Source organism: Salvia hispanica, chromosome 4, assembly GCF_023119035.1.
Source record: "Salvia hispanica cultivar TCC Black 2014 chromosome 4, UniMelb_Shisp_WGS_1.0, whole genome shotgun sequence".
Classification (NCBI taxonomy): domain Eukaryota; kingdom Viridiplantae; phylum Streptophyta; class Magnoliopsida; order Lamiales; family Lamiaceae; genus Salvia; species Salvia hispanica.
In genome coordinates, this window is record NC_062968.1 from 31029401 (window position 1) to 31055697 (window position 26297).

The 26297-nt window shown below is 35.0% G+C and overlaps 5 protein-coding genes across 9 annotated transcripts; 2 read left to right on the forward strand and 3 right to left on the reverse strand.

Moving 5' to 3' along the window:
• Window positions 1-157: 157 nt before the first annotated feature.
• LOC125218399 (protein JASON-like) lies at window positions 158-2499 on the reverse strand. Its single transcript, XM_048120059.1, has 4 exons — window positions 2294-2499; window positions 1812-1915; window positions 556-1693; window positions 158-476 (listed from the first exon to the last, which is right to left on the reverse strand). Exons 1-4 carry the CDS (start codon window positions 2378-2380, stop codon window positions 396-398), a joined length of 1410 nt encoding a protein of 469 aa, XP_047976016.1. The 5' UTR covers window positions 2381-2499; the 3' UTR covers window positions 158-395.
• A 1336-nt stretch (window positions 2500-3835) lies between these two features.
• Window positions 3836-8424, reverse strand: LOC125222732 (protein NPGR2-like). Of its 5 annotated transcripts, XM_048125503.1 has the most exons (7): window positions 8251-8424; window positions 8089-8163; window positions 7868-7948; window positions 7259-7509; window positions 6563-6815; window positions 4595-5932; window positions 3836-4331 (listed from the first exon to the last, which is right to left on the reverse strand). In XM_048125503.1, the coding sequence occupies exons 4-7, from the start codon at window positions 7493-7495 to the stop codon at window positions 4012-4014; spliced, it is 2148 nt and encodes a 715-aa protein (XP_047981460.1). In that variant the 5' UTR covers window positions 7496-7509; window positions 7868-7948; window positions 8089-8163; window positions 8251-8424; the 3' UTR covers window positions 3836-4011. The 5 variants fall into 5 exon arrangements, with proteins under 5 accessions (XP_047981460.1, XP_047981461.1, XP_047981457.1 ...); XM_048125504.1 differs by lacking the exon at window positions 7868-7948; XM_048125500.1 differs by having other exon boundaries at window positions 8089-8424.
• A 1038-nt stretch (window positions 8425-9462) lies between these two features.
• On the forward strand, window positions 9463-12581 carry LOC125218993 (mitochondrial intermembrane space import and assembly protein 40 homolog). Its single transcript, XM_048120830.1, has 3 exons — window positions 9463-9692; window positions 10701-11190; window positions 12250-12581. The coding sequence occupies exon 2, from the start codon at window positions 10707-10709 to the stop codon at window positions 11151-11153; it is 447 nt and encodes a 148-aa protein (XP_047976787.1). The 5' UTR covers window positions 9463-9692; window positions 10701-10706; the 3' UTR covers window positions 11154-11190; window positions 12250-12581.
• A 2809-nt stretch (window positions 12582-15390) lies between these two features.
• Window positions 15391-16849, forward strand: LOC125185410 (protein virilizer homolog). Its single transcript, XM_048081932.1, has 3 exons — window positions 15391-15619; window positions 15910-15977; window positions 16167-16849. Exons 1-3 carry the CDS (start codon window positions 15461-15463, stop codon window positions 16660-16662), a joined length of 723 nt encoding a protein of 240 aa, XP_047937889.1. The 5' UTR covers window positions 15391-15460; the 3' UTR covers window positions 16663-16849.
• Window positions 16850-21486: 4637 nt separating this feature from the next.
• On the reverse strand, window positions 21487-23943 carry LOC125223918 (long-chain-alcohol oxidase FAO2-like). The gene is made up of 3 exons (XM_048127228.1): window positions 23696-23943; window positions 23358-23630; window positions 21487-23275 (listed from the first exon to the last, which is right to left on the reverse strand). Exons 1-3 carry the CDS (start codon window positions 23894-23896, stop codon window positions 21575-21577), a joined length of 2175 nt encoding a protein of 724 aa, XP_047983185.1. The 5' UTR covers window positions 23897-23943; the 3' UTR covers window positions 21487-21574.
• Window positions 23944-26297: the final 2354 nt, after the last annotated feature.

Here is a 26297-nt window from a genome sequence, read left to right on the forward strand (position 1 = left end):
TTCTCTGGATTATTCTTCTCTGGCCCCGTTCTATAACAATGTGGGGTAAGACTGCTGATTCCATAATGATTAATATACTATACTAGGAGTACTATATAGAGAAACTAAGATCTTGCTGCAGTCTCTACACATAAATTTAGTCAAGAAGACAAGCCAATCAATCCAATCACCATATACGGAATGTTTTTATTTCACAACCTCGAGTGTTCATACATAAATATTACATGGAATATGAAGAAAAAATCAATTAAATATGCATACAAAAAACACTGTAGGAAATTCATTCACAAACATAAAACAAACTTCTCACTTTCCAAGACATGAGAAACAATCGAAACAAACGGAGGGAAAAAGTTCTCACACACTTGATCCTGGATCCCTTCATAGACTTAAGTTCATGCAGCACCTCTGTTGGTGAGAGCTCTATCCAATCTCGTCTCAAAAGGAGCAGCAGAGTGCCAATTCACTTTCTTGTCCTGCGCATAAGTAAGAGAATCTCGACATGTCATGAATGCAAATATCTTGTATTTTCAAATATTAACAATGTACACACACCTCTCTGTACTTGCTGGTTGTGTTTGGTATGCCTTTAAAAGATGCAGCTTCACCAGAATTCTTTGCTGAACCCGAGTTATTCCAATAGGAACCAACACTCCCTATAATGGGCATCTCGTCAGGGCTTCGACTAGGAGACTTCCTCGGGGAGGGAGTTGCTGAGATTTGCCTCAGCTCCTCAACTGTCAGCGCGCCTAAAATTGGCCTATCTTCGAAGCTCATTGGAGAAGTGCAACCTTCTGATGTGGTCGTCTGTGGGGATTTAGTAATTGTTTCAAAGCCACTGAAGCTAGTCTTCTTGGAGGGTGCAACTTCAGGAGTACCTAACCAATTTGAAAGACTTGCATCAACAGCTATTTCTTGATTTGCATTTTTCGACTGATGAGACTTTGCCTTCAAACTAGAGGCTGCCTGCCTGAATATAGGCTCTGAGCTAAACGACATACGGGGAGCCTCAAAGTTCACTAAGTTCTCCTTTTGTGGCTTCACTAGAGCTGTCCCTTTTGATTTTGCAGCCTTCCATTGAGTAATGTTCTCAACAGGGTTGAGCACTGAATTGATATAATCACTTCTATCTCGTGCATTGGTTTTTGATCCGAATTCTTTGGCCTCCTCCTCAGGCGGCTGAGTTTTCACCGTCAAACTCTCTACTTCCTGCCTCGTGGCAGGAGGTGAAGAGCTTCCTGTCCTCGACTCCATCGATGCAGTTTCAACTGATTCAGACCACACTCGATGGCCAGGAATTCTAGAATCAGTATCTTCATCAGAGTAGTAATCATATTCATCGTCGTCCTCATCCTCATCATCCAACTCCTCCAAATCGCTATCCCCATACTCTTCAGCTTCATCGTCGCTTTCTCTAGCATTATGATACCTATGATTTGGAGGATACGACGCAACACTGGATGCAACAGAATCATCATCTTTAGGTAATGACTGCGAACGACTTGGTGACTTCATATCTTCCTCATTCGCAGCACAATCTGGCAACGACTCGACACTGTCATGGACTCGAACATGCTCGTATGTCGTGACATTTGAGTTAAACGTAACTCTTTTTCTAGGACTCGGGCTTGGACTCTTCTTCGGGCTTGTGCTTGGGCTCAGGCTCCCTTGCTCCACCGCCTCAGGTTTATTTCTGCACTCCAAATTTAATCCAAGTTTCAGTAGTTTAGAGAAGGATCAAAGCAAAATAAAAAAAACATCAATGCCATAGTATCCAATCTAGCTCAATAAGCTCACTCAAGAAGGCTCACCCCAGCTCCAAAACCTCCAAAAGCAAGTTAGCAGGGTTAGTTTCTGCTACAGACTGCTCTGGAGTGATTTTGTTCTCCTGCTGAACATTTTGGATTCTGTTTCTCTGCACCACAAAATTTATGATTGAATCACTCATCCCAAAATACAACACACAAGAGTAACAATGTATACCTTCACCAATTTGAATAAGAACACAGATTGAACAAGCAGTGGGATCCTACTCCTTAATTCAGCTAAATTAAACAATACCACAATGAAACAAAAGGAGGAAATAGAAGCATAAATAACAAGTTCAAATTTCTAGGAAAGGCAAACAAAAGCTACACTATAACACAGAAAACCTAACCAAACAAAAACTACAGCTAGAAGACATAAATAAAACCCCAAAATTCAAATAATGACCAACAATTCGGGCGTTTCTCAGACATTTCCATGAAATTCAAATGAGTGCAGGTGAAAACTGAAAGGAGAGAGTGGTTACATGGCGCTGAGGGCTGGCACGATGAGCCCTAGGTCTGCGGCGTTTCTGAGTCTCTTCACCACCGAAGCATCCGAGAAAACAGCCCATTTTCGAGCGCTTAATTCGATCTCTTGATTTGGGGAAAAGTTTCCTTTCAGATGATCAGAGGTGAAACTCCATCTCTTATTAGTCTTCTTACAAGTGAGAGTGAGAAACAGAGAGAGGGAAAAAGGTGAGGGGTGGAAACGGTCGATTTTGGAGGGGTAGGGTTTAATCATTTTTTGACCGTTAGAGTTTGACCTGTAGTATTTTCTACAGACTTAATTCATTTTTAAATACATAAAGTTAAATAACTGTATTTAATATATTTATGACTGGATAAATATGCAGGTAGGCAAAGCAACAGCACTGGGGTCCTACTAAGCATAGAATATTTAGTTTTATCCCTATTTTGAATTTGAATTTTATGCAAATAAACGGTTACTACAACTTATGGCGTTGATTGATTAACATAGTTTGCATGATTATTTGGGACATATATTTTCAAATTTTCAAATTTCTAAACTATTAGTACCAAACACTACTAGTACTACTGTTTAAGTGGCATCTAAACATTGCTATATTCTCATTTACGTTTCTCATTATTTTAAAATTTAGCCACACATATTTAAAAAACTCTGAAAGCATAGTACCATAACATATACTACTATTTGCATTTTTTAGACTTTTTATAGACAAAAATGCTTTTAAGCCCTTAGGATTTTTTATTTTATCATTTTTTAAAACTTTTTATATCCTCTCTCATCTCTTTTCTTTATTTTTTAGATTAAATGATCTAAAAAGCAATTATATTATATAGTGTATATGATTTTTAATTTGGATGGATATATTACATAATCATATTACCCTCTTCATTCTGCATAGGTTGTAAATAATCCAATAATTCAACGAAACAAATGGATACATAGAATCCGCCAATCAGATGAGAAAGAGATACAGATGAGAGAGAATCTTTGAATTATAATTATTTAATCTGCAAAAGAAAAAAGAAAAGAGAGTGGATAAAAAACAGGAGCAATTAAATTTGACAAAAATAACCATTAAATCCTTTTGGTAAAAAAATTCTAAAAAGTGAAATTTCGTCAATGCCACATCAAAGTTCAGAGATGTGTAAAGGAAATGGTCCGAAAATAATGTAGCAAAATTCAAATATTAAAAATATAATACTCTCATTTATTTGGGCCCGAAATGAGTATTTACTTATACGGAAAGAACTACAGAATCCCAATTTAATTTAACTAGTCATCTTGAAAATATAGTGTCATACATAGCAAAGAAGCTAACCAGCTAATTATCATGTAATAATAATATACTACTCCATATACTAGTAGTCTAGTACTAATATTTCCGGTCTAGGAAGAAATGAACAAAGGCAGATTACTGGTAAAAACTGAAATCCATACTTGCTTAGTATATTATACACCACATACGCAACGAACAAAAAAAAATATCAAGAACGAATTCATGAAAAATGATGATAAACAATAAAATTCAAAATCGGCATGATCAAACAAAAGTGGAATTTTATTAATCACATCACAATCACATTTGCAGAATATAGAAAACTATGGAAGACCCAAAAACTTGTATCTGTATTACCTTCTTCTTCTTTAAATGGAACAGATACAATTATTTTGCTCAACGATATACAAAGGACGCTCACGTATAGGAAACGGCAGTCATCTGAATGGCTCAACGGGTTCGGTCTCCTGGAGAGCAGCAGCAGCTTGGAAACATTCAGCAGCTTCCACAGCTGATAAACTACCTCCTACATCCCTGTGAAGGAGGCCCAGATGATGCCAAGCCGATGCGTTTGTATGATCGAGTCGTAGAGCTTCTGTCAGGAAGCTTCTTATGACAGCCGGGGACGTGCAACTGCTGCCAATCAGAATCTTAGCCTTGGAGACTAGACTTGGGACATGTGTTGTGTCGACTTCCAGGGCGAGCGAGTATGCCTTCAGAGCTTCTTTCTTGTCCCCCTTTGCTTCGTGAAGCATACCTGCAATTATTATCCAAGATGAGTTCGTATTATGATAGAAAATCATATAAGCCAAAGTGAATACTTCCATCTATTGGAGAAATAACTACTCCTGGTTACCAGTATATTTTCATCCATTGGATGCAAACACTATGGACAAGATCACAGTAAGAGCCACATATGTGTAAATTGTAAATAGTGTGTTGTTCCACAGATAAGAGCAGTAAAAGATGGATTCTAATAAGAAAGGATTTTGACACGAATAAAAGGCCAAGCATGATTACCAGCGGTGTGCCATCTAGAGGCAGAAAAGGCAGTAATGCCTTCAGATTTTGAAAGACACAGCTCAGCATCAAGAACCATTAAATTTGTCACATGTATGCCGAACAAGGAACTAGCAATACATACCTTAAGCTTCTTCCCTAACCCAACACTTTTAAGTTGAACCTGAAGGACAGCAAGCAACTGAGAAGAAGTTTCAATTGCCTCCTTCACTAGACCCTGAGCAAGCTGGAGCTTAGCTTTACTTCTCAACAGTTCTCCCTGATCCCATATTCCAGTCTGCTCTAAAGCCGCATTAATGATAGTTTCAGCATTGGAAAAAGATTTTTGAGCAGATAGTATTCGAGCCAACAAGATCCATCCTCTAATATTAGACCCACTTTCCAATTTAAGCAAGTTTTTTGCATGATGTAGTGCTGCATCCAGTTTTCTCTGCTCAGCATATTCTAGGGATAAATGGTAAATGATGAAAGGGTCCTTCAATTTTGTAACTCTTCCAGCTATTTCCAGGGATTCAAGTGCCTTGGACTGCTTTTGAAATCTCTCAGTGTCAGTTGCAACAGACCGAGAATATGTTGACAGTGAGATGCCCAACATGCATTCGGCAACACCCATCAACTGATCGCATCCTCTATGTAAGTTGTCAATTGCAATCTGAGAAAAATTAATCCCTTCACCAGCAGACTTAGGATTCCCCCCACATATCTTTGAAATGAACAACAAAACTGACAAATAGGTCGAATCCACTTGAGTTTTCAACACTTTCTTCCATAAATTCAAGGCCCCCGTGTCATCACCTTTTCCATGATAACAGAGAGCTAAAATATGATACCGTTCCTTTCGGTCTATAACTCCAGGAAGGAGTTCTTCGATTTGATTAGCTAAAGCCTCTAGTCCACCAGACATAGATAATGCATATGAAAGATGATCTAAAATTGAAGGATCCCACTCAATCCTCTTCAGTGAAACTTTTCTCAAAAGAATCATCAAAAGAAGAATGGCTTCTTCAATATTGTTTTTTGGTATAAATGCATTCTCCATTTGATGCCTCAAGTTTGGGGCAATGGCTTCAATTCCACTGTACAAAAGGAAAACGGCAAACTCTTTTTGGATCTTAGCTGTAGTTTGTGCATCTAGGTTCCAGTGATTAAGAAGGGCCCGACGGTATGACAAGACTGCATCTCGGGGAGAATCAACAAGTTTCCACAATTCAGGAAGCAACTCGACGGCCTTATTTAGAGTCTCCTGCAATTTACAGTCAGCACCAAAGTTTTCAGGCAAGGCAGTTGGTAATGATGATTCAACAATGTCCAGAATAACTGAGCATGATTGAGCAGCTTCTGCAAAGATAATTGGAAATATTCAGATTATTATTCACAATTAACTGTCAAATAAGTTTGAAGACTTATGTTCTCTCAGCAATTTTTCACGGAACTTTTGATAGCAACAACAATGATATGGACTGAAATCACTAGAACAGTCATAGAACCGAAAACCACTGAAAAGGTTAATAAATGATGGACAAAGGGACTCCAGAAAATAACTTAAGAAAACTAATTCAACAAAATATGAAAAGATTTAAAACTAATATTTTACATGAGCAAACTCGATAAAGGAATGTGTATTCCCTGAAACAACACAAGGTTTAGGAAATAAGAGAGAGATTGACACAAAAAATGATAGCTTTCACATGCATATGCTAGACAAATAAATCTGAGGAATAGTTAGGTGGAAAATCATTTTAAAAGTTGATGACACTGTTCTCTTATATTAGCAGTATGCCGCTTCTTAACGAGAGCAGCTTCCTTTAACCTAAAATCCTCTGCAAATTCATAGTTCATGGTTGGTACTGAAAATGATACCGAATCAATGAAAACACCATATAATTTCTAAAGAGTTAGTCAATATTAATAGACCATTATTCGCAAGATACTACATATGGCCAAATAAAAAACAAATGGATGATATACCTTTGTACCTCCCAAGTGCTTGTAATGATTTTGCCTTCAGAAAGACCGCTTCAAAAAGCAAACTAATTGCATGTATTGACATTGGAGGGGCTGCATAATTCTGTGATCGTCTCCTACGAGTGTCTCCCTTTACTGACAGCGTGATTTTTATCTTTGGAGTTATAGCAGCTATATCGATCCCTTCAAACACATGTAAAGCTGCTTCAATGTTTCCTTTTTGATATTCATACCTCCCTAACAATGCTCTGGCTTCCTGTAGAAGAAAGCAACACATTGTCAAGTTGCAATTGAAGACATTGAAGCAGTTATTCTCAAGAAGCACACTAATGATCTAACTTTGATGAACCTCAGCCAAAGAACTAAAAGAGAACGCTAGAGATTTAGAGAAGACAGTCTAATGGAGTCTTTCCTTATGTTGTTACCATAACTATCTAAATAACTGATCCAAACAATCTTTGCTTACCTTGTTTTTAGATAATTAACTACCAATTATGTGGTTTGTTTCCAAAATACAAGTAGTTGATTACACCTTTGGAGTTGGGCAGAGCATTATTTTGAACTTTTTATGGATTCCCATTTTTCTATGATTTTCCAGTAATTCATAAGAAATTAAATTTGATATTGTCATCCTCTTAAAGGCCCATTACTCTATCAGACAATGAATAAAGATTTGCATCAAGATTATTAGAGAAAGACCTCATAGTTTAAAGAACCGCTTTCTCGCAGTGATGTCTCAGCTTCTTCGATGTTGCCTGTGTCAGGCTTCCTTTCGGCTTCTCCAGGTTGCGATGAATGAACACTAGCCGAACTATCCTTGGCTACCATTTCAATTGCATGTAGTTGCTCCCCTGTGCAAAGACACTGCATTATCTTTCCCAGTCTAGTACGAGCTCTTTTGCTCCGTTGTTCTCCAATCTGCTTCTCATCCCTCATAGTGTATCAAGTCCCTATCGAATCCGAACAAGCATGAAATCAAACTAAAAACAAATAAACTCCCACTAAATAATCATGAGCACAGCTGCATAAAAAACTTTATCAGAAAACAGCTAACACAGACTTTGTTAACTGTGATATTGACAATAGAGGTAGTATTTGGTTTAATTGGCACCAACTAAAAAAAAAACAAATAAATCCCCACTAAACAATCATTAACACAAGCTGCAGTAAAGACTTCACCAGCAAAAAAAACTAGCACAAAGAATCAGAACACATGGAAGCATGGACTCGGAAAAACATAATTAAACAAGAAACTTCAAGCATTAACAAACACAAATGAATCAAATCATCAAAACCAGAAATTCTTACCTTATAGATCCTAAAAACATCCACCCAAACTCATTCCACCAATTCACAATCCACCAATGATCATAGAAATCAACCTATGTACTATTGGAGGGAAACGCATGGAGAACAAGAATTCTCAGAGTTTATTCGAAACAGGAAAGCAACCTTAAAAAACAACAAAAAACTATCAAATTAAACAGAAGAATTTGAATAATCAGAAGATAAGTTGATACATATCTCACCTTTCGCTATCATAACAACAAGATGCACAGCTGATAGACGTCCACAGCTCATTAACACCAGTCCACATCTCACCACTGGAAATTCCCAAATAATTTCGTTTTTCCCCCAAAGACAAAACTAAACAGAATTTCCGATGATCAAAACAGAGAACTCAAACTTACAACTTCGCTTTCCTTTCCACAATTTCTCTCTCTTTTTTTGCAGTGTTTCCAACACCACAGATCCTTCCGCTTTCTCCACAGTTGGTCTGCGTGAAATTCCTTGGAGAGAGAAAACGGAAAACAATGAACGGAATTTGACGGAGAAAGAAGATTTCAGCATTTAAAGTAGCAGTTGTGACATTTAATACTATTGCCGGATTTAAGGTCAAATGTGTGCCACATTTAATTATTTATTTTGTAATTTATCTATGGACTTCGTTCTAGTATATACTAACATCTAATTTACTAATCTGTAAAATATTTGTTACACGATTCGAACATTTCTCATTATTATAATCACATTTAAATGCGATTTCTATCAGTCTCATTATCGATTAAATAAATTTAAACCTTCCTCGGTCAAAACCACAATTCAGATTACTTTATTCTATTGAGCTTCAATCCATTTGCCTTATCGTAGCAGTAGTGAGCAAAATTATTAAAATCGAATATTTAATTTATTTTTTCTGGTTTGACTTAAATTTTTAGTAAATTATGGTTTAATTCGGATGTATAAAATTAAAAACAGAATATTATTTCGATACGTATATAACATATTATACTTGAAAACAATTCCATTTGTGTTGATTTATATCATAAAATATGTAATAGTAATATTTAGATTTTATAAAGATGGTAATTGTTTGGATTTATTAATTAATTGATAAGGTGTAATTTGTGTTAATTATAGAAAATTAATTTTGAAATTTTGGTTATTTTCGGGTTTTTTAAAAATATTTTGCAACTTTGATTTTTCAGGTTTGATTTTTGTATTTTGGATATTTTGAATATATTTATACAATTTAATGTTTTGAATAGTTCAGTTCAATTCTGTTTTTTATTTTCACAAAATTTTATTTTTAATTTAGTTCGATTTGACAAAAAACTGAACTCAACCTTAGTCTTCAAGTTCGTTAGCACTTCACCTAAAGCTTCTAGGTTCGACTCGTCACACTTATAATTTGAACCATAAATCGAGTGGAGCATGTCATTGCACTTACATAATGCATTTCCTTTTGATTTGGCTAATGTGATCTCGTTAGTATAAATCAATTTTATCCACGCTTTACATTGAGCAATTATAGCTGCAACATCAAGGTCTTAGACTATAACTATTTTAATTTTTCATTTATTATAAGTAGAGCATTTCAGTATCATGTTATTGTGATGTTTTAATTTATCTATGATTTATGATTATAGTATGAATTTCATTTAGATTCTGTATTAATTTTTTCCGGAAACTAAATATCCAAAATTTATATTCTACTTTATATATTTGAGTATACTTTTCCACCCACGAAATGAAGTGAATCAATATTCTCTCTTTATCTCAATTCTCTCACACACACAATTAACGCTAACACGCGCAGGGATACAGGATTTCTCATTCCATCGGTTAACAGGTGAGCAGTTAATATGGTTTACTGATAATCTGAAGTTGATTTGGATGTCTAGACATTTCTTGATTTTGTCGTATGAGATATTTGATGCGGTTTCTGAAATGGGCCACCAGCTGTTCGATGAAATGTTTCTTAGTGAATTTCCTTGATTTGTTTCATTGGTCCTGCTTGCGTCCCCTTTGGATTTGATTATGTGCATTATTGGCGAATGTACGATGATTCAGGAGTGCTGGATTATTTTGTGTCTGACAATTAATTCAGGAATGCAGCTGGATTGAGTTTGAAAATGTGTTTTGACTTGAAAATTGTGATTTGAGAGCATAGAGTAGAGGGTTTTAATTCCTTGCCGGATACCATTTCTACGGCTAATTCTTTTATAACTTGGGTTATGCCTGTAAGGATCATTAACTTTAGGTGTAAGATCTGAACCCCAACAATGCTCCTTGAGTTCAAGATTTCTTATTTTGCTTTCGATGGTCCTCGAGTTGGAGTTTCGTTCTTGAAATGGGTATATGCATACCATGTTGTATTCTTATGGTAGATTCCGTAGATTATTGTTTTTGTTGTATGTGGTGTCTATGCAAGCGCTGGCTAGTTTGTATAGTTTTTAATATTATCAGAAACCACGTAAGCCTTGGTATTCCTGGTATAAGATGTATTTGAATAACGTTTACTTGAATTAGTTACTAGCCTGGATCAGCCCCCACAACCTATTTATTTCAAATTTGGAAAGTTGGAAGTGTCAGTTATCTGAGATTTTCATTTGAACATATTCATGGTACCTCTTGACACATATCTAACTTGTTCTCGCTCGAATGATTTAATCATCAACCACATATTTATGATCTTGTTAAATTGCATGGCTTTTCCTTCTAAGTGGCATTTGTCCCGTTTCAAGTCGAACCTTTTGAATCCTGTATCAGTCTTACCAATTTTCTTCACCTATGTATTGTTGCTTCTTAATGCAATCAGTGTCTATATTGATTCTCTAAATACTCAACCATATTTCAGGTGGTAATGGGCCAATCACAGAGTGCTGCAACTTCAGAGGATTCAAAAACCACAGCTTCCCCACCAAAAACAGAGAATTCAGCACAGCCTTCACTTGATTCTTTAATTGCTGAAGCCGCTGCATATGGCGGCGAGGACAGCAGCCAATCTCTTGAAGCACAAGCACAAAAGGCATTAGAGTGCCCTTGCATTGCTCACTTGCGAAGTGGGCCATGCGGCGACCAATTCTCCAGTGCTTTCGTTTGCTTCCTCAAGAGCACGGCTGAAGAGAAAGGGTCTGACTGCGTGCATCCTTTTGTAGCTCTACAGAAATGCATAAAAGACAATCCAGACGCGTTTTCTAAAGACGTGTTGGGGGATGAAGAGGAGGTCAAGAAAGAGGATGAACCAACCCCCAAATACAGAGTCCGGCCTCCCCTTTGGTCTGGAAAGTCTAAAACTCCTACTCAGTAGCTTTGGGGAGATGCCATATCTTCCTCTCTAGAAATTGGTGAGTTTTCCCCTCCATCTTTAGCACTGAAAATAAGTTTCTTAGGCAAGCAAGATATTCTTGAGACACCTTGTTATGCAATAAATTGGCAATATTATTACTTCATGCATTTCAATGAGATCTTTTATAGCACTAGTGCAATTGCTTAATTTGTTTTCCTTAAAAATTGTTGAGGTTTCTAATATTTTATTTTATGTTGACTTGCGTCACTTCAAAAGTACAGTTTCTACGAATTTTATGATTGTATACTAATTTGAATGAATTGCTAGTAAAACACACACACACACATGCACACATCTTTTTTTTTCGAATGCTTATGTACTATACTACTAGGATCATTATGTAAGTTTTGCAATTACTCAACATGCTTTAATAACTTCCATAACTCGATCCATTTTCCTTACAGAATAAGCTAAAGATAAAAATTGGCTATCCAGTTTTTTTTTTTTTAAATCATTCTTATTTTACTATTATTATCATAATTCAAGAATTCAGAAATTGTTTCCAAATAAACACGGTAGTTGAAGAATGCAAGAGGGAAGATGCAATCAGGGTGGATGCACATATATTCAGTTATGGACTCATTGAGAAATATATACTCCACTCCATATTTTTAGAAAATTAGTAATGATAATTGTAACAAAATATGTACCCTTGACCGGGCTATAGTATGATTTTTTTTTCAAAGTTTAGGACATACAAAAAATAAATCAAAGTTGAAGCTGTAAACTTGTTAGGCCATGAAATGCATGAACGCAGAGATGGGAAAAACAAGTTACTTTGCATAAATAATTTTCAACATCATGTATTCTGGAAAATGATGTAAATGTTGAGTTTCAGCAGTATATTTTCTTTAATCACTGTAACTCTTTCTTCAACCACTAGCTGAAAATGAATATACATATATTTGGTCAATCTCTAAATGATCTTGAAACAGGAAGTTGTGAGAGTTCCACACCACACGATGAAGATTGTTTACATGAAAAGATGTTTATCACTGATCCTCCAAAACTCTGATCTCCCTTTTTTACCCCTGTGCTCCTTGTGACCTCTTTGTAGGCAATTAGGAAAGGATCATCGATCTTCTTGGAAGAGCTCCTCCTCGACCGCGACGGCTGATGAAACGCACACGGCGGGAGAGGGATGCGCAAGTCATGATAGGTAACCCTAGAGTTGTCGAGTGGGCACGGCGGAGGTGGAAGCTTCCGTGGTGGTTGTTGTTGTTGGTGGTGGTGATGCGGTGGTGTAGCCTTGCGGATGCCGGGCTCGTTCTCCCACGAGAATGGGACGTTTCTTTGTGAGTGAACCTTGCTACTCATCATCATATAGTGATATTAATAATGCGACAAAAGAATTGTTTTGATTTATATACTATATTGGGTGTTTTATCACGTATTTTGCACGACAAATCTAACACGAGGTCAAGCAAATGATGCGTGAAAGGGTGGGGCTTCAAATTATTTTCGAGGAAAAAGGGATGAAAAAACAAAATATTTGGGTATGTAAAGCACGTATACATCATGATGAGTGGAAAAGTATGCAGAAGAAGTTAGGGAGAAGATGCCAAAATATGGAATAACTGAATGTTGACTAGGGGTGGCAAAATGGGTAGCGAGTTATGGGTAATTCCCATCTCGTCCCGCTACCCGCCGGGTATTGGGTACCCGTTATCCGACGATAACGGGAAACAGGGCGGGATCGGATAGAGTGTTTTAGAGTTTTGCGGGTAGCGGGTATACCCACTATCTGCGCGGTTATACCCGCTAGTCCCGATAATACCCGTTAGTATTAGTATTAGTCATATTTCATCTTTTAATACTTCCTCCGTTCCATATTAATAAAGGTGTTTCAAATAGTTAAAGTGGAGAAAAAAAGGTAAATAGTTAAATTATAATAGCTATATATGCACTCATTTTGAAAATTAAAAATAAATAGTTAGAACAGAGAAAAAAGTAAAGTAAGAGAGATAATAATGTAGAGAAGATTATATATATTATTATTTTTCCAAAATGAGTGAAGAAAATGAAATGCCTCTATTAAGGTGGAACGGTGAGAGTACTTTATATAATCTAAGATTTCTTTTATAATATTTTTATATTCCAATAAACATACAATTGAAAACTCACCGGAACTAGCTATAGAGTGTTCCCTCACTTTTACTCTCAATCTATTTAACGTTTACCATCGATATTAATAAAGTAATATAGGGAACATTGACGGTTATTGTGGTTTTCAATTTTTTTACTAGGATTTCGGGTCGGGTACGGGATACCCAACATGGGTATCGGGTAATCTCGGTATGTCGCGGGGCGGGTATTGGGACAACAAATTTGGCTAAAATCGGGTACGGGTACCCGACTTGTCGGGTGCAGATACCCGCGGATAACCCGTTTCGCCACCCCTAATGTTGACGCATTCCTCGTTCTAAATAATCCTCTTCTTTATATATATTTATAAGAAATCTAATTAAATTGGTTTCTAAACTCTTTGAACTTTAATTTTAACATAATAAAAGATTAATAAACATTACTTGATCGTTATAAGTTTATAGTTAAAATTGTAATTAGGGCTTTAATTGAACTCTAAATAGTGGTTTAATTAAACTCTAATTAGATTAATTAATTAATCATGATTGAAAATTGCCACACTCTAATTAATAGTTTTGTAATTGATTCATGACAACATGTTTAGGCTTTTTATATTTCTTCTATAATTTCAAATAAATAAATAAAAGAACAAATTGGGCTTTGACTTTTTAAAAATTGTAAAATTAATAGTATACGAGTAGTTACGGTGGCAGAGACTGCTGTATATTAGAGTACTAGATAGACACACCCTTCCGAAATGTTGCGTAGAAAAGAGATAAATTACTGAAATGTTAAATTCGTTGAGATTAAATTTGAATCACATTTGATATTTAGTTGAAGTTTTAATCTAATATTTCTGACAACAAATTATACTGTTTAAACTCTTACTTAAATCAGGGTTATTTACAACTAAAAAATACTAGTAGTCGAGAATAATTCTTATAAATTGATACTGAATTGACTATTGAGTTTTGTTGCCTATTTTGTACAGTAGTAGTATTAAGTTATTAATAACAATATATATACAATTTCATCTAGCAATCTCCCTTGCCTATTATAGAACACATCATTGTTATACAATCAGCCCATTTTTCGATTCTACTATTAAGAGCAATGCTCCCTCTAACCGTTAGTATCTTACTCTCTCCCTCCCACAAACAAAAGATGTCACACTTTCCTTTTTTAGTTTATCCCATAAAATATGTCACATTTTTCATTTTTAGAAAAAGTTATCTCTCACATAAATATAAAAATAATATTCACTCTCTCTATTTTACACACAAAATAAATCCTCCTAAAATCTCGTGCCGCCCCACAAGTGTGACATCTTTTGTGGGACGGAGGGAGTATTTTTTTAAAATTCGTCACCAATAAATATTTCTTTTTTACTACATTTAGCAAATAGATCTCACATTCCACAAATTCTCATTCACATTATGTTATAAAATCAATATGTAAAAATAGGACCATTCCACTAACTTTTTTTACCACTCTATTTTTTATAAAGATAATTTTTTTTTTTAAATCCGAGCCAATAAAATCAAGTTGAACACAATATGCAAATGTTACCGGATGCAGAAGGAATCACATTAACATTTACTAGAGTAGTACTCCCTCCATTCTGCAGTAGTAGAGTCGATTCTTTTCGGCACATGATTTAAGAAAAATTATGTTAAGTTAGTTTAGTAAATGAAAAATAAGGTAGGAAATGAAAAAAATGGTAGAGACATAAAAGGAGAATAAAGTAAAGGAGAATAGAAGTGTTGACTTTTATTAAAGAATGAAATGATTCTCCTACTATAGAACAAAATTGAATGTATCAAAACGACAAAATAACTCACTACTATGGAACGGAGGGAGTATATAATTATAGCAAGAGTCTATATTAGTGAACCAAAATGACATCAGTCGTATTTGTGAACCAAAATGACAAAAAAAAATATAGAAGCAGTTCAATTGGGCATGGCGTGGGTCCATGAGTTAGCTGCAAGGCTGCAACTAACTAGTAAATAAATAGTAATGTCCAAATAGAGTACTCCATTTAATTTCTTGAGGAAATAAAAAGTCATATATATATAAATGAATACATAGAGAGATTAGAGAGAGGGAAAAACAAAGGCAATTTTGGATCTACTTCATCGTGCTCAACGGCCCCTTCCCTCAAACCGCCTCCGCCCCCGGCCATGAGAATACGCAAAAACGTTAAAATCGCTCAGCTTCTCAATGCGGCGTCGTCTCTCAAGTCCTGCCCCCTCCTCCAACCTCATATCTGCCAGCTCAATCAGTCGCCGTGGGACGTCATCACCTTCTCTCCACCCTCGTCTCCTCCACCGCCGTTACAGGTCAGTTCAAAATTTAAATCATCTCTCGCTCCTTCGCGCCGCCAGATCTGCCTCCCATTCTCCTCCTTCTCTCCTGCATTTCTTCCCGTATCTCGCCTCTTCTTCTAGGGTTTTCTCCCGCCCCCGCCGCTAGGGTTGTGCAGAATGTGTTAATTCGTCGATTTGTTGTTTTTATTTTGCTAATGAATCCGTAATTTCTCTGTTTTTTATTTTTTATTTTTTATTTTCTCTGCTTTATTTTTTTTCTCCGCCGCGGTTCGGTTTTTCGAAATCGGATTATTCCTCTGCAGTTGATTGGGAGCAGTGATGTTCGTGCTGGAAATGGAAGCTCCGAGCACTGCGTTTCCGTTTCTGAGAGGTAATCCGTTTACTATTGATTGAATTGGAATACTTTTCTGCATTTTTTCCTCATTATCGTATCTTATAATTTGGTTAGGGTTTATGAGTTTCTACACTAAAATTTCCCTTTTATTCGTCTCTATATCGAAACGACGATCCTATATTTCTGCCCATCGGAATTACCTATTTTTTCCACTATCGATTATAGTGATACGGCGGCTCCACCTCCACCTCCACCGCCGCCAGAGGAAAAGGAAGCCATCCTGTGCTGCAAAACCGACGGGAAGAGCTGGCATTGCCAGAGGGAAACTGCTAATGGAAATTCCCTATGCGAGCACCACTTATCCATGTCTAGAAACTACAGCAGCCCCGCCGCAACCAAAAAGTCCGCCAGGCCGAAGAGAGCTCCGGCAGCCGCGTCGTCGTCCAATCCGCATGAATTTTACTACTATTCGGGGTTCGGGCCGCGGTGGGGCAAGCGGAGAGGCGAAGAAATTACTCGTAATGCTGAAACGGAGGAGGCGGCGATCTCCTACACCGGCGACGAAGAGTTCGATTTCTTCGCGGATTACGAGGATGAAGACGAGGAGGAGGAGGATGGCGAGGAAGAGGAGGAGGAGCGAAGGGAGAATGGGAAGGAGAAGAAGAAGAAGAAAAGGGTGAGAAAGCCGATCAAGGCTAGATCGCTCAAATCGCTATTGTGAGGATTATGTTATTTGTAAAAAATGTATGGTATTTACTATTTATGCAATGTCTAGTCCTCCTCGTTTTCTTTCATTTTTATTTTTAAAAATAAAATATTATCGACTTTGGAATTTTTAGGTGACGGTTTTGGTGTTCTACTTTGAGTGACACCCGACCCCTTTTTTATTAATGCCTATGGCTAGAATCTCGAGGGTAGAATGGTCTTTTGACAAGTGTCCTCTCTCTCTCTCGCTTTTTACAAGTCACGCTAATTAATCTGGGTCTTGTATATAGTTGTATTGTTGATACGTCATTTTAGTCAGATCTATATTTTATATGAGATGAATTATCCGCATTAAAAATACACTCCTGCATCTAGTATATAATTTTAATATTGAATATTCAATATACACGTATGAAAATAATCCATTAAATGAGAATGATATAGTATATCGGTGACTTGGTGAGAGAATCGTTAACCTTTTTTTCTGGCATTGGCCATCAATTTAATTGTACTAAAAATTTTGAAAACAATTGTCGTCTTTGAAATTTGAACATTGAAATTAAATTTATTTTGACGAGATGTATTCGAAAGCTGATTACAATGAATCTAACGTTCTCGTAATAAATATTCTTATTTTAAAATCTAATTATATTCAATTATAAATTCGGCACTAAATATTTAATGTATGTAGCAAAATAATTCGATGGATAAGAGTGATAAATATTGGCGAGAAAAAGTCGTTATGCCTTTTTGTTGCATTAGCCGTCATTAATTTAATTGTATTAAAATTTTTTGAACAATGTCGCATTTGGAATTCACACCTGTAAATTACATTTATTCGTTAATGACATGCATTCAAAAATTGAAAATGATTGTCACGATTTCATGAGAATGTCGCATTTGTTTGTTAAAAGTTAAAACCATATTTTCATTGCACTAAGGCAAATTTGTTAGATTTTTTAAAATAAATTATTGTGTATTTGATACAAACATTCATAACCTTGTGTGCACTTGCGTGCAATGACCTACTTAATAGTAGTAGTATTTGTTAGAACTAAGGCATAAGTATTTGAAAAATTTGTCGCCTTCGAAATTTGAATATTAAAATTAATTTTTTTTTTGACGAGATATATTCAAAAGCTGGTTAAAATGATTCCAACGTTCTCGTAACAAAAATCTCTTATTTCAAAATCTAATAATATTCAATTATAAATTCGATACTGAATATTCAATATATGTAGCAAAATAATTCGGTAGATAAGAGTGATAAATATTGACGAGAAAAAGTCGTTAAGCCTTTTCGTTGCATTAGCCGTCATCAATTTAATTGTACTAAATTTTTTGAAATGTCGCATTCAGAATTCACACCTGGAAATTACATTTATTCGTTGATGACAGGCGTCCAAAAACTGAAAATGATTCTCACGATCTCATGATAAGAATGTCGCATTTGTTTGTTAAAACCATATTTTCACTATACTAAGGCAAAGTTTATTAGAATTTTTTTAAATAAATCATTGTGTATCTAATTCAGACATTCATAATCTTGCGTGCACATGCGTGCAATCTAGTAGTATATGTTAGAAGGCATAAGTAAAGCTTTAAAATATAGCAGTACTACATTTAAATATAAGTGTATATTACTTTTACCCAATCATATTAATATAAAAAATTGACTGATTAAATTAAAACCTTTATAATGTGAGATATTTTAATTTCGAAAATATAATTAAATACATGGTGGCCACTATCTATTTGTATGGGTATATTATGAATAGTCTGGTGAAACTCTGGAAGAATATGAAGCTAGTAGACCCCATTCATGATAAAAGACTGAAATTTATAAGTACATGGTATTTTTCTTATTTTATTAAGCATTAAAAGTTGAAAAGTTCTTTCATGGCTCGCTTTATAAGCTAGTAGTATTAATGCAGTATAGAGTACTAGAAAAACTTAATTATAGTTCCTAGAAGACAATATGCAATATAACTTTAAAATCAAATTAAGAAATAGAGAAAATTTGTCGCCTTTTGAAATTCGAATATTGAAATTAAATTTATTTTGATGAGATATATTCAAAAGCTGGTTAAAATAATTCTAACGTTTTCATAATAAAATTGTCTTATTTTTAAAATCAAATAATTTTCAATTATAAATTCGATGCGAATATTCAATGGATGTAGCAAAATAATTCGGCAAATAAGACTGATAAATATTGGCGAGAAAAAGTCGTTAAGCTATTTTGTTGCATTAGCCGTCATCAATTTAATTGTACTATAATTTTTGAAAAATTTGTTTGCATTTGGAATTCAAACCTGGAAATTACATTTATTTATTGACGACATACATTCAAAAACTGAAAAATGATTCTCACGATTTATAATAAGAATGTCGTATTTGTTTGTTAAAGGCATATTTTCATTATACAGGCAAAGCTTATTAGATTTTTTATTCTTAATTCATTGTGTATATGATATAGACATTCGTAACATTGCGTGCACTTACATGCAATGACTAGTGTTTAATAGCATTAGTGTAAAATACTTTCACCCAGTCATAATAATATAAAAAATTGACCGATGAAATTAAATTATGTGAGATATTTTAATTTCGAAATATAATTAAATACATGATTACCATTTACCTCTATATATTTATATGGATATATTAGGAATAGTCTCATGAAACTCTGGAAGACTATGAAGCTATAGTTGACCCCATTCACAGTTAAAAGACTAAAATTTATTGAGTGAACTTCAAAAATGGTCCCTGGACTAAGAACTAATATAAAAAACGGTCCTTTTGCACTGTTTCGAGACGAAAATGCCCTTCTGAGAGGTTTTGGGGGTTTGGGCAATTTGGTCTTTTTACACTTTTAACATTTTAAATATGATATTATTTCAGTTATGTACTAAATCTGATATTATTTCAAAATTATCATTTTTCTTTCCTTTTGTCATCCTTCACTTTGTTTCTTTATTTCAATATTAGATTTAATTTTACAAAATTAAATTTTAAATTTTAGTTTTTAAATATCAATAAATTTTTATAATTATAAAAATTAATAAATAACAAAAATTAATAGTCATAATCAATATTTGATAGTGTCTAATATTTAATCAATAAGATATGACAACGCCTTAGTAATAATCAATATTTAATAGCTTCAATCATAAATACATATAACACGATTTATTCTGAAATAAATATGCATCTAATGTAAGACTAATATAATTTTCGTTTATTAATTTGAAAACAATCAAAATGACTAGAAAATTTCAACAAAAATACTCCTATATAAAATTTTTAGTCAACTTCATAATATTCAATCACAAGCAATTATAACAACCGAACGAAGGCTAAATAGAATAACTCTTATTTTTCCATCATGATTAATATTATTTTTCTGTACTTCTTCAATTCAATTGAATATTATATTAAATAACAAAAATTAATAGTTTTAATCAATATTTATAGTGTCCATGAATTAATAGTTTTAATTAAAAAAATTTATTGATATTTATAAATTAAAATTTAAAATTTAATTTTATAAATTAAATCTAATATTGAAATATAGAAACAAAGTGAAGGATGACAAAAGAGAAGAAGAATGATAATTTTGAAATAATATCAGATTTAGTACATAACTGAAATAATATCAGATTTAAAATGTTAAAAGTGTAAAAAGACCAAATTGCCCAAACCCTCCAAAACCCCTCAAAAGGGCATTTTCGTCTCGAAACAGTGCAAAAGGACCGTTTTTTATATTAACCCTTAGTCCAGGGACTACTGGTGATATTTTTAAAGTCCAGGGACCATTTTCGAGATAAACCCATAGTCCAGGGACCATTTTCGAAGTTCACTCAAATTTATTTCATGGTATTTTTCTTATTTTAAGCATTAAAAGTAGAAAAGTTGTTTCATGGCTCGCTTTATAAGCCAGTATTAATGAAGGATAGAGTACTAGAAAAACTTAATTAATTATTGTTAGAAGACAATATGCTTTAATTATAACTTTAAAATCAAATTAACAATTAGAGAATATGAATATTGATTATACAATCAAGCATCAATCCGGAGCAACTTTCATTGATGCTACTTGACTAACAAATAAGCCAACATTTAAGTTTAGCACAAGAAGATAAGTTACTTAATATTATCACCGTCCACAAAAATAATCTTATATTTCTCCTTCATATCTTTTAATTTTATTTACTCCTATTTTACAATAAAGTTTGTGTCATCCACTGCTAAAATTATTTTTTTGGACGGATATAGCACTTAACTAAAATTTTATATAGCTGTAAAAAAAACAGTTAAAACAAATAAAGAATTAAATTGCTAAACAGACCACATTTATTTTAAAATTTAGGATTAGAGAATAGGAGAATATTAATTATAAAATCAAGCATCAATCCATAGTAAATTTAATTGATTTTCAAATAACCACAAATGATCCATGCCTCTTGACCTTGTTAATAGATAAGCCAACGCTTTTTAATTATAATAGTATAAAAAATAAAAACAATTGAAACAAGAATATTTTTAATACTCCTATGGAATAACCATACATACACTATCAACACATAGAAGTACTCCCTATATTTTTAAATTACAATTACAAATACAAAAAAAGAACTGTCAAATGGTGGGACCCATTCGGCTGCAAATTCACAACGAAAAGGTGAAGTTCGGCGGAAGTGGGGAATGAATTGGGCTCTAATGCTGGGCCTTAATTTAATTTGAATAGTTGGGCTTTTAAAATTTTAGCTGTACCTGAATAATTTGACTTCCTCATTGGGGGAAATCTTATAATCAAACAAAGTTTTGCTTGACTCAATTAATCAAACTGTTGGCATGTTCATATGCATCAATGAACATCAACATCTTATTTCCATACTACAAGATACAAATCATACAGATACAGTCTAAACTTGGGTGAGAGCATGTGCAATTCTAGTAGAGATACAGTAAGCAGTTGACTGAATAGTAATCATAGGATTAACACCAATAGCTGTAGGCAACACACTCCCATCACAAACATACAACCCTTTAGCCTCCCAACTCTCCCCATTCCCATCCACTCCCCCTTCCCTCTCATCCACCCCCATCTTGCAGCTGCTCATCTGATGAGCTGAGCCATAAGTATTCCAAAACCTCCCCCCCTCCGCCACCCCTCCCGCCGCCACCACCTCCTTCAAGAACCCCTCCACCTCCCCCTTGCACCCTACCCTCTGCCCATCACTTTGAAAAGTCCCCACCTCAACCGCCCCGGCCTCAATCAAGATCCTCAATGTCTGCCTCAAACCAGCCTCAAGATGCCTCTTGTCCACCTCATCCAACTTGTATGTCACCTTCCCTTCCTCCCTCACCTCTCCTGTCCCTTTGTCTCTGATCAGCGCGAACAGCAGGGCTGTTCGCGCATACTTCGCCATCCTATCCTTCATGTCCTTCCCTCCCACCCACGGTAGGAACACAGCATAGGCTGCAGGCCCAAATCCAGCTGTTTCTATGATGGTACTGAAATCATCCTCTCCTTCAATGATCACTTTGTTGATGGAGGTGATGATGCCTCCTTCAAAGCTCTTCCCTTCTAGCTGTGACTCTGATTCTTCAGGGAAGTATCCCCATGCAAACAACACAGGGTGGAGGTGGAGATTCTTCCCCACATTCTTGTTTTTTAGCCCACTTGAGATCAACAGAGGTGGAGTGTAGAGAGCTCCACAAGCAGCAACTGAAGCCCTTGCCTCAACCTTCACTTTTTTCATCCCTTCAAAAGATGCAATCACCCCTTTACATCTCTTCCCCTTCCCATCACTCTCCACTACAAACTTCTCTGCTTTGCACCTTGTCAAGATCACAGCACCCTTCTCCACCGCGTCGACCAGCCACGTCGTGTCAGTCCCCTTCTTCTCCCCTCTCCTGCAGCCGTAGCCGCATGAGCCACAGTAATGCCCTTCGCCAGAGTTTCTTGCCACATTCTCCACTTTCAACCCTAACTTCTCACACCCTTTTCTCAACACTTGATTTTGAAACCCTTCCTTTGTACAATTCTCTGTCACACCTATCCTTCCCCACACCTTTCCCATAGCTGATTTATACTCCTCCCCTCCAAACATGGGGATTCTCTTCTCCACAGACCATTCTCTCAGAACATGGTCCGGAGTCTTGATGGAGGCGGACCAGTTCACGGCTGAGCCACCGCCAACTGTGGACCCGGCAAGGAGGATGATCTTCCCATCTTGAGTAGAAAGAAGCCCCCCTGATGCATACAGCTCATTCAAGGAAGGCCCCTCAACTCCAGTGTAGTCTCTTGCAGTGAAGTAATGACCCTTCTCCACAACAACGACTTTGAGGCCGGCCTCTGCAAGAACAGCCGCTGCAACGCCTCCCCCACATCCCGAGCCAACTATCACCACATCACACTTGATGCTGATCATGTTATCCCCCTCGTTGTCGTATACCTGCAGCCCTTTCCTGACGAGGGATTGCTTCAGATCAGCTTCATTCTCTGCTTCCACGATTCCCTTTTCAAGTGGCCTCTCCTCGTTCGAATCCACAGAGTTTTCAACTTCTTCCACATGGTATCCTATGCCTTCCCACGCCGGATTCTTGTGGTTCTCATCTGTCTGCAGTGAGTTTACATATATGTAAATGAGAAGTTTGATTAGATATGAGATGAAGATTGAGAGAAACAGGTGATTTAATTACCAGAGAGAAGAAGGTGAAGAAACAGGTGACTTTGAGCATGAAGAAGACAGTTCTTAGAGGGAGGAGGAGAGTTCCCCTTGACCATTTCTTGAGTATGCCTTCTCTCTTGCTGATGGACAGCTCTGAGAATTTGTGGATGAAGGGCCATCTCCAGTCAAGAGAGGCGCCGCCGCAGAGGAAGAGGGTGCCGAGGCGCGTGGACAGAAGCTTCAGCACGAGGCTCACCGCCACCACAGCTTTAGGTATCCCTCTCTTCACCATCAGCTCTGCAGTCTGTCCATTAAAAAACAATTAGTAGTGTGTGTTGTGTGAAAATGACTAGTGAATGGTGTTGTTACCTCATGAGGATATGGAGAGAGAGAAGCAGAAGACAAGTAGTATTTGTGGGAATTTGGGTTTCCATTGATGGGAACAGAAGGTATGAGAGCTTCACACACTGCAGTCAGTGAATCAATCTGAGAAGAGGAGAAGCCATGCTTGTATTTTGGCTTCAACACCAACTTCCCTTCACTCACCAAACTCATTTTACTTCTCTCCATATCTCTTCTCTCTTTGTTTTCTACATGTGTATAAACTTATGCAAGCAACCTACTTAGAATGAAACTAATATAGTAGTATAATAAACATGAGACTATTGAGACCAGAAAATCTAATATTGCTGACAATAACGCGGCGGCTTGATTTCCATAAAATTACAAGAAATGAATTGTCAAAGTCCACATCAAACTTGCGTCTTGAGCTGGTGTATGCATGGACTTTTATATCCCGTGTTTATCTTGTGTATTCATTGTTTCGTCACGTGACGGATCTAGAAAACAAAATTCAAAAGACTGAAGTTAATAAAATTTTTTGGTATTCATTGGTGGACAGTGGATTTGTGATCCCAATTCGATTTGTGTCCACCTTGGTTTATTTTTGCATGATAGCCAGTTAAATCAAGATATCAAATTTGGTTAAATCATGGTCAGTCTTATAAAATTTGATAATAGAATATTAGATCACGAGGTTTCAATTTTTTTTCAATTGTCTCATATGTATAAATCACATCTTTTTGAAATGCCCGAATTGACATTTTTTAATTAAAATATTTATTTTTTCTTTTCATTTCTTATTTTAATAAAACAATAACATTTTGAACATCACTAAAGACGTCAGCCTTATACATATAGATAAGACAATTTTATTAAAACTGAAACTTCATGGTTTAATGCTCTTTTTTTTTTTTAATTTCATGTGACTGGCCTGAATTTACTAAATTTCTTGAATTAAATGACTATTAATCCTTTTCTAAATTGAGTTTTTATAGTGAACGCTTAGAATTAATATTTTTTGAAAAATATTGAAAATGATATGCAGACTATTGCTGTTCACAAGATGCTAAATAGGAGAACATTTTCAATGACTACGAAATGACAATCCGATCAATTACCCTTTCACTTGGTAACTCAGAAAAGTATGTTACATAGTATAATAACGACGACACCCATCTTTTATTAACTTTTTGGCTCACGTTTTAATTCATGTTTTAGTACATTCGTCTTTTTATTGGGACAGTAAAATAAACGTTACTCTATATTTTTTTTATTAGTAATAATTAAAGCAATTAATCATCAAATTTGGCTACAGGTATTATAGCATATACATAGTTAGAGGCTTAGAGCAATGATGAGGGTTGAACCTTATATTTTTATATTTCACAAAAGAAAATTATGTAAGACGCCTTTGGAATTTGAATCTAGAAAATACATTTATTTTGGCAAGAAACAACTTAAAAGCTGATGAAAATGATTCTCACGTTCTCGTAACGAAAATATCTTAGTATTTGGAATCTAATATAAATATTATTTATAATCTTGATACTGAATATTCAATATATATAAAAAAATCATTTGATAGATAAGAATAATAAATAGTATTGATGAGAAAGAGTAGTTAAGCTTATTTGTTGCCTTAGCCATCATCAATTTAGTTATACTAAAAATTCAATACAAGTACTTGTAAGCTACTCCTACTTGCATATACTTTCTCCGTCTGCGAATAGGAGTCACATTTCTTTTTTATATGAATTTTAAAAAATATTAAGAAAGTGATGAAAGAAAGATAGTGGAATAGGAGTCTCATAAATAATATGTGAACAGAATGAATTAGTGGAATGTCGGATATCTTTACCATTTATGGTAATTATGAACCGGGACTCCTATTCGTGAACGAACCAAAATAGAAAAACATGACTCCTATTCACAGACGAAGGGAGCATTTTATATATAAATTATGTAAATACTAATAGTATCAAATATAGTACTATAATTTTATTCATTTTAAATAAACGATGTTTTAATACTCTTACAAATTATTAGTAACAATAGAATTTGAATATTATAATTTTAAAATTAATTTTATATATTAAACCATTCAAACAACAATAGATAAAACAATAAATAAAAGTAAAAATAAGAAAGTGACACTAAATCAACAAAAAAAAACGAAATGGGTCACATGTTTCAAATGTATATTCAAATCCTTCATGACTTACTATTCATGTTAAATAAAATAGTCTAAACAAAATTGATGTTTTTTTAGGTGAATTAAATTAAAGTGAATCTTCATTAAATGTAATAATTTTTATTAATATTTTATTGTTATGGCTAGCCATATTACGAGCTTGTCATTATTCTATAGATTTAGTAACCATATCTTGGTTAACCATAGATTAACCATATCTTGGTTAAACATGATAATATAAGGGTAGTTTGGTAGGATGGATAAGTTTTCTATTTTTGAATTTTTTGACCTAAAATATGTGTTGTTTTGTCTTATTTATCTTCCTCAGTACTAGCATAAACTGTGGAGGAGTATCATGGAAACAAAGGTGTACCCCCAAAAGTTTATTTTACAAGATCATAATATTATCTAGAGTAAGAAATTCAGTATTGTTGGTAG

Excerpts from the sequence above, each read along its gene's own strand:
- LOC125218399 (XM_048120059.1), bottom strand. The coding sequence starts at position 2,380 with ATGGGCTGTTTTCTCGGATGCTTCGGTGGTGAAGAGACTCAGAAACGC. Across the intron at positions 1,916-2,293 it reads GTGCCAGCCCTCAGCGCCAT|AGAAACAGAATCCAAAATGT; the intron begins GTAACCACTCTC and ends TTTGTGGTGCAG. Across the intron at positions 477-555 it reads CAACCAGCAAGTACAGAGAG|GACAAGAAAGTGAATTGGCA; the intron begins GTGTGTGTACAT and ends ACTTATGCGCAG.
- LOC125222732 (XM_048125504.1), bottom strand. The coding sequence starts at position 7,495 with ATGAGGGATGAGAAGCAGATTGGAGAACAACGGAGCAAAAGAGCTCGT. Across the intron at positions 5,933-6,562 it reads AGCACTTGGGAGGTACAAAG|AAGCTGCTCAATCATGCTCA; the intron begins GTATATCATCCA and ends TTATCTTTGCAG. Across the intron at positions 4,332-4,594 it reads CTCTAGATGGCACACCGCTG|GTATGCTTCACGAAGCAAAG; the intron begins GTAATCATGCTT and ends TAATAATTGCAG.
- LOC125218993 (XM_048120830.1), top strand. The coding sequence starts at position 10,707 with ATGGGCCAATCACAGAGTGCTGCAACTTCAGAGGATTCAAAAACCACA.
- LOC125185410 (XM_048081932.1), top strand. The coding sequence starts at position 15,461 with ATGAGAATACGCAAAAACGTTAAAATCGCTCAGCTTCTCAATGCGGCG. Across the intron at positions 15,620-15,909 it reads CTCCTCCACCGCCGTTACAG|TTGATTGGGAGCAGTGATGT; the intron begins GTCAGTTCAAAA and ends ATTCCTCTGCAG. Across the intron at positions 15,978-16,166 it reads TGCGTTTCCGTTTCTGAGAG|TGATACGGCGGCTCCACCTC; the intron begins GTAATCCGTTTA and ends TATCGATTATAG.
- LOC125223918 (XM_048127228.1), bottom strand. The coding sequence starts at position 23,896 with ATGGAGAGAAGTAAAATGAGTTTGGTGAGTGAAGGGAAGTTGGTGTTG. Across the intron at positions 23,631-23,695 it reads TCTCTCCATATCCTCATGAG|ACTGCAGAGCTGATGGTGAA; the intron begins GTAACAACACCA and ends TTTAATGGACAG. Across the intron at positions 23,276-23,357 it reads TCTTCACCTTCTTCTCTCTG|ACAGATGAGAACCACAAGAA; the intron begins GTAATTAAATCA and ends AACTCACTGCAG.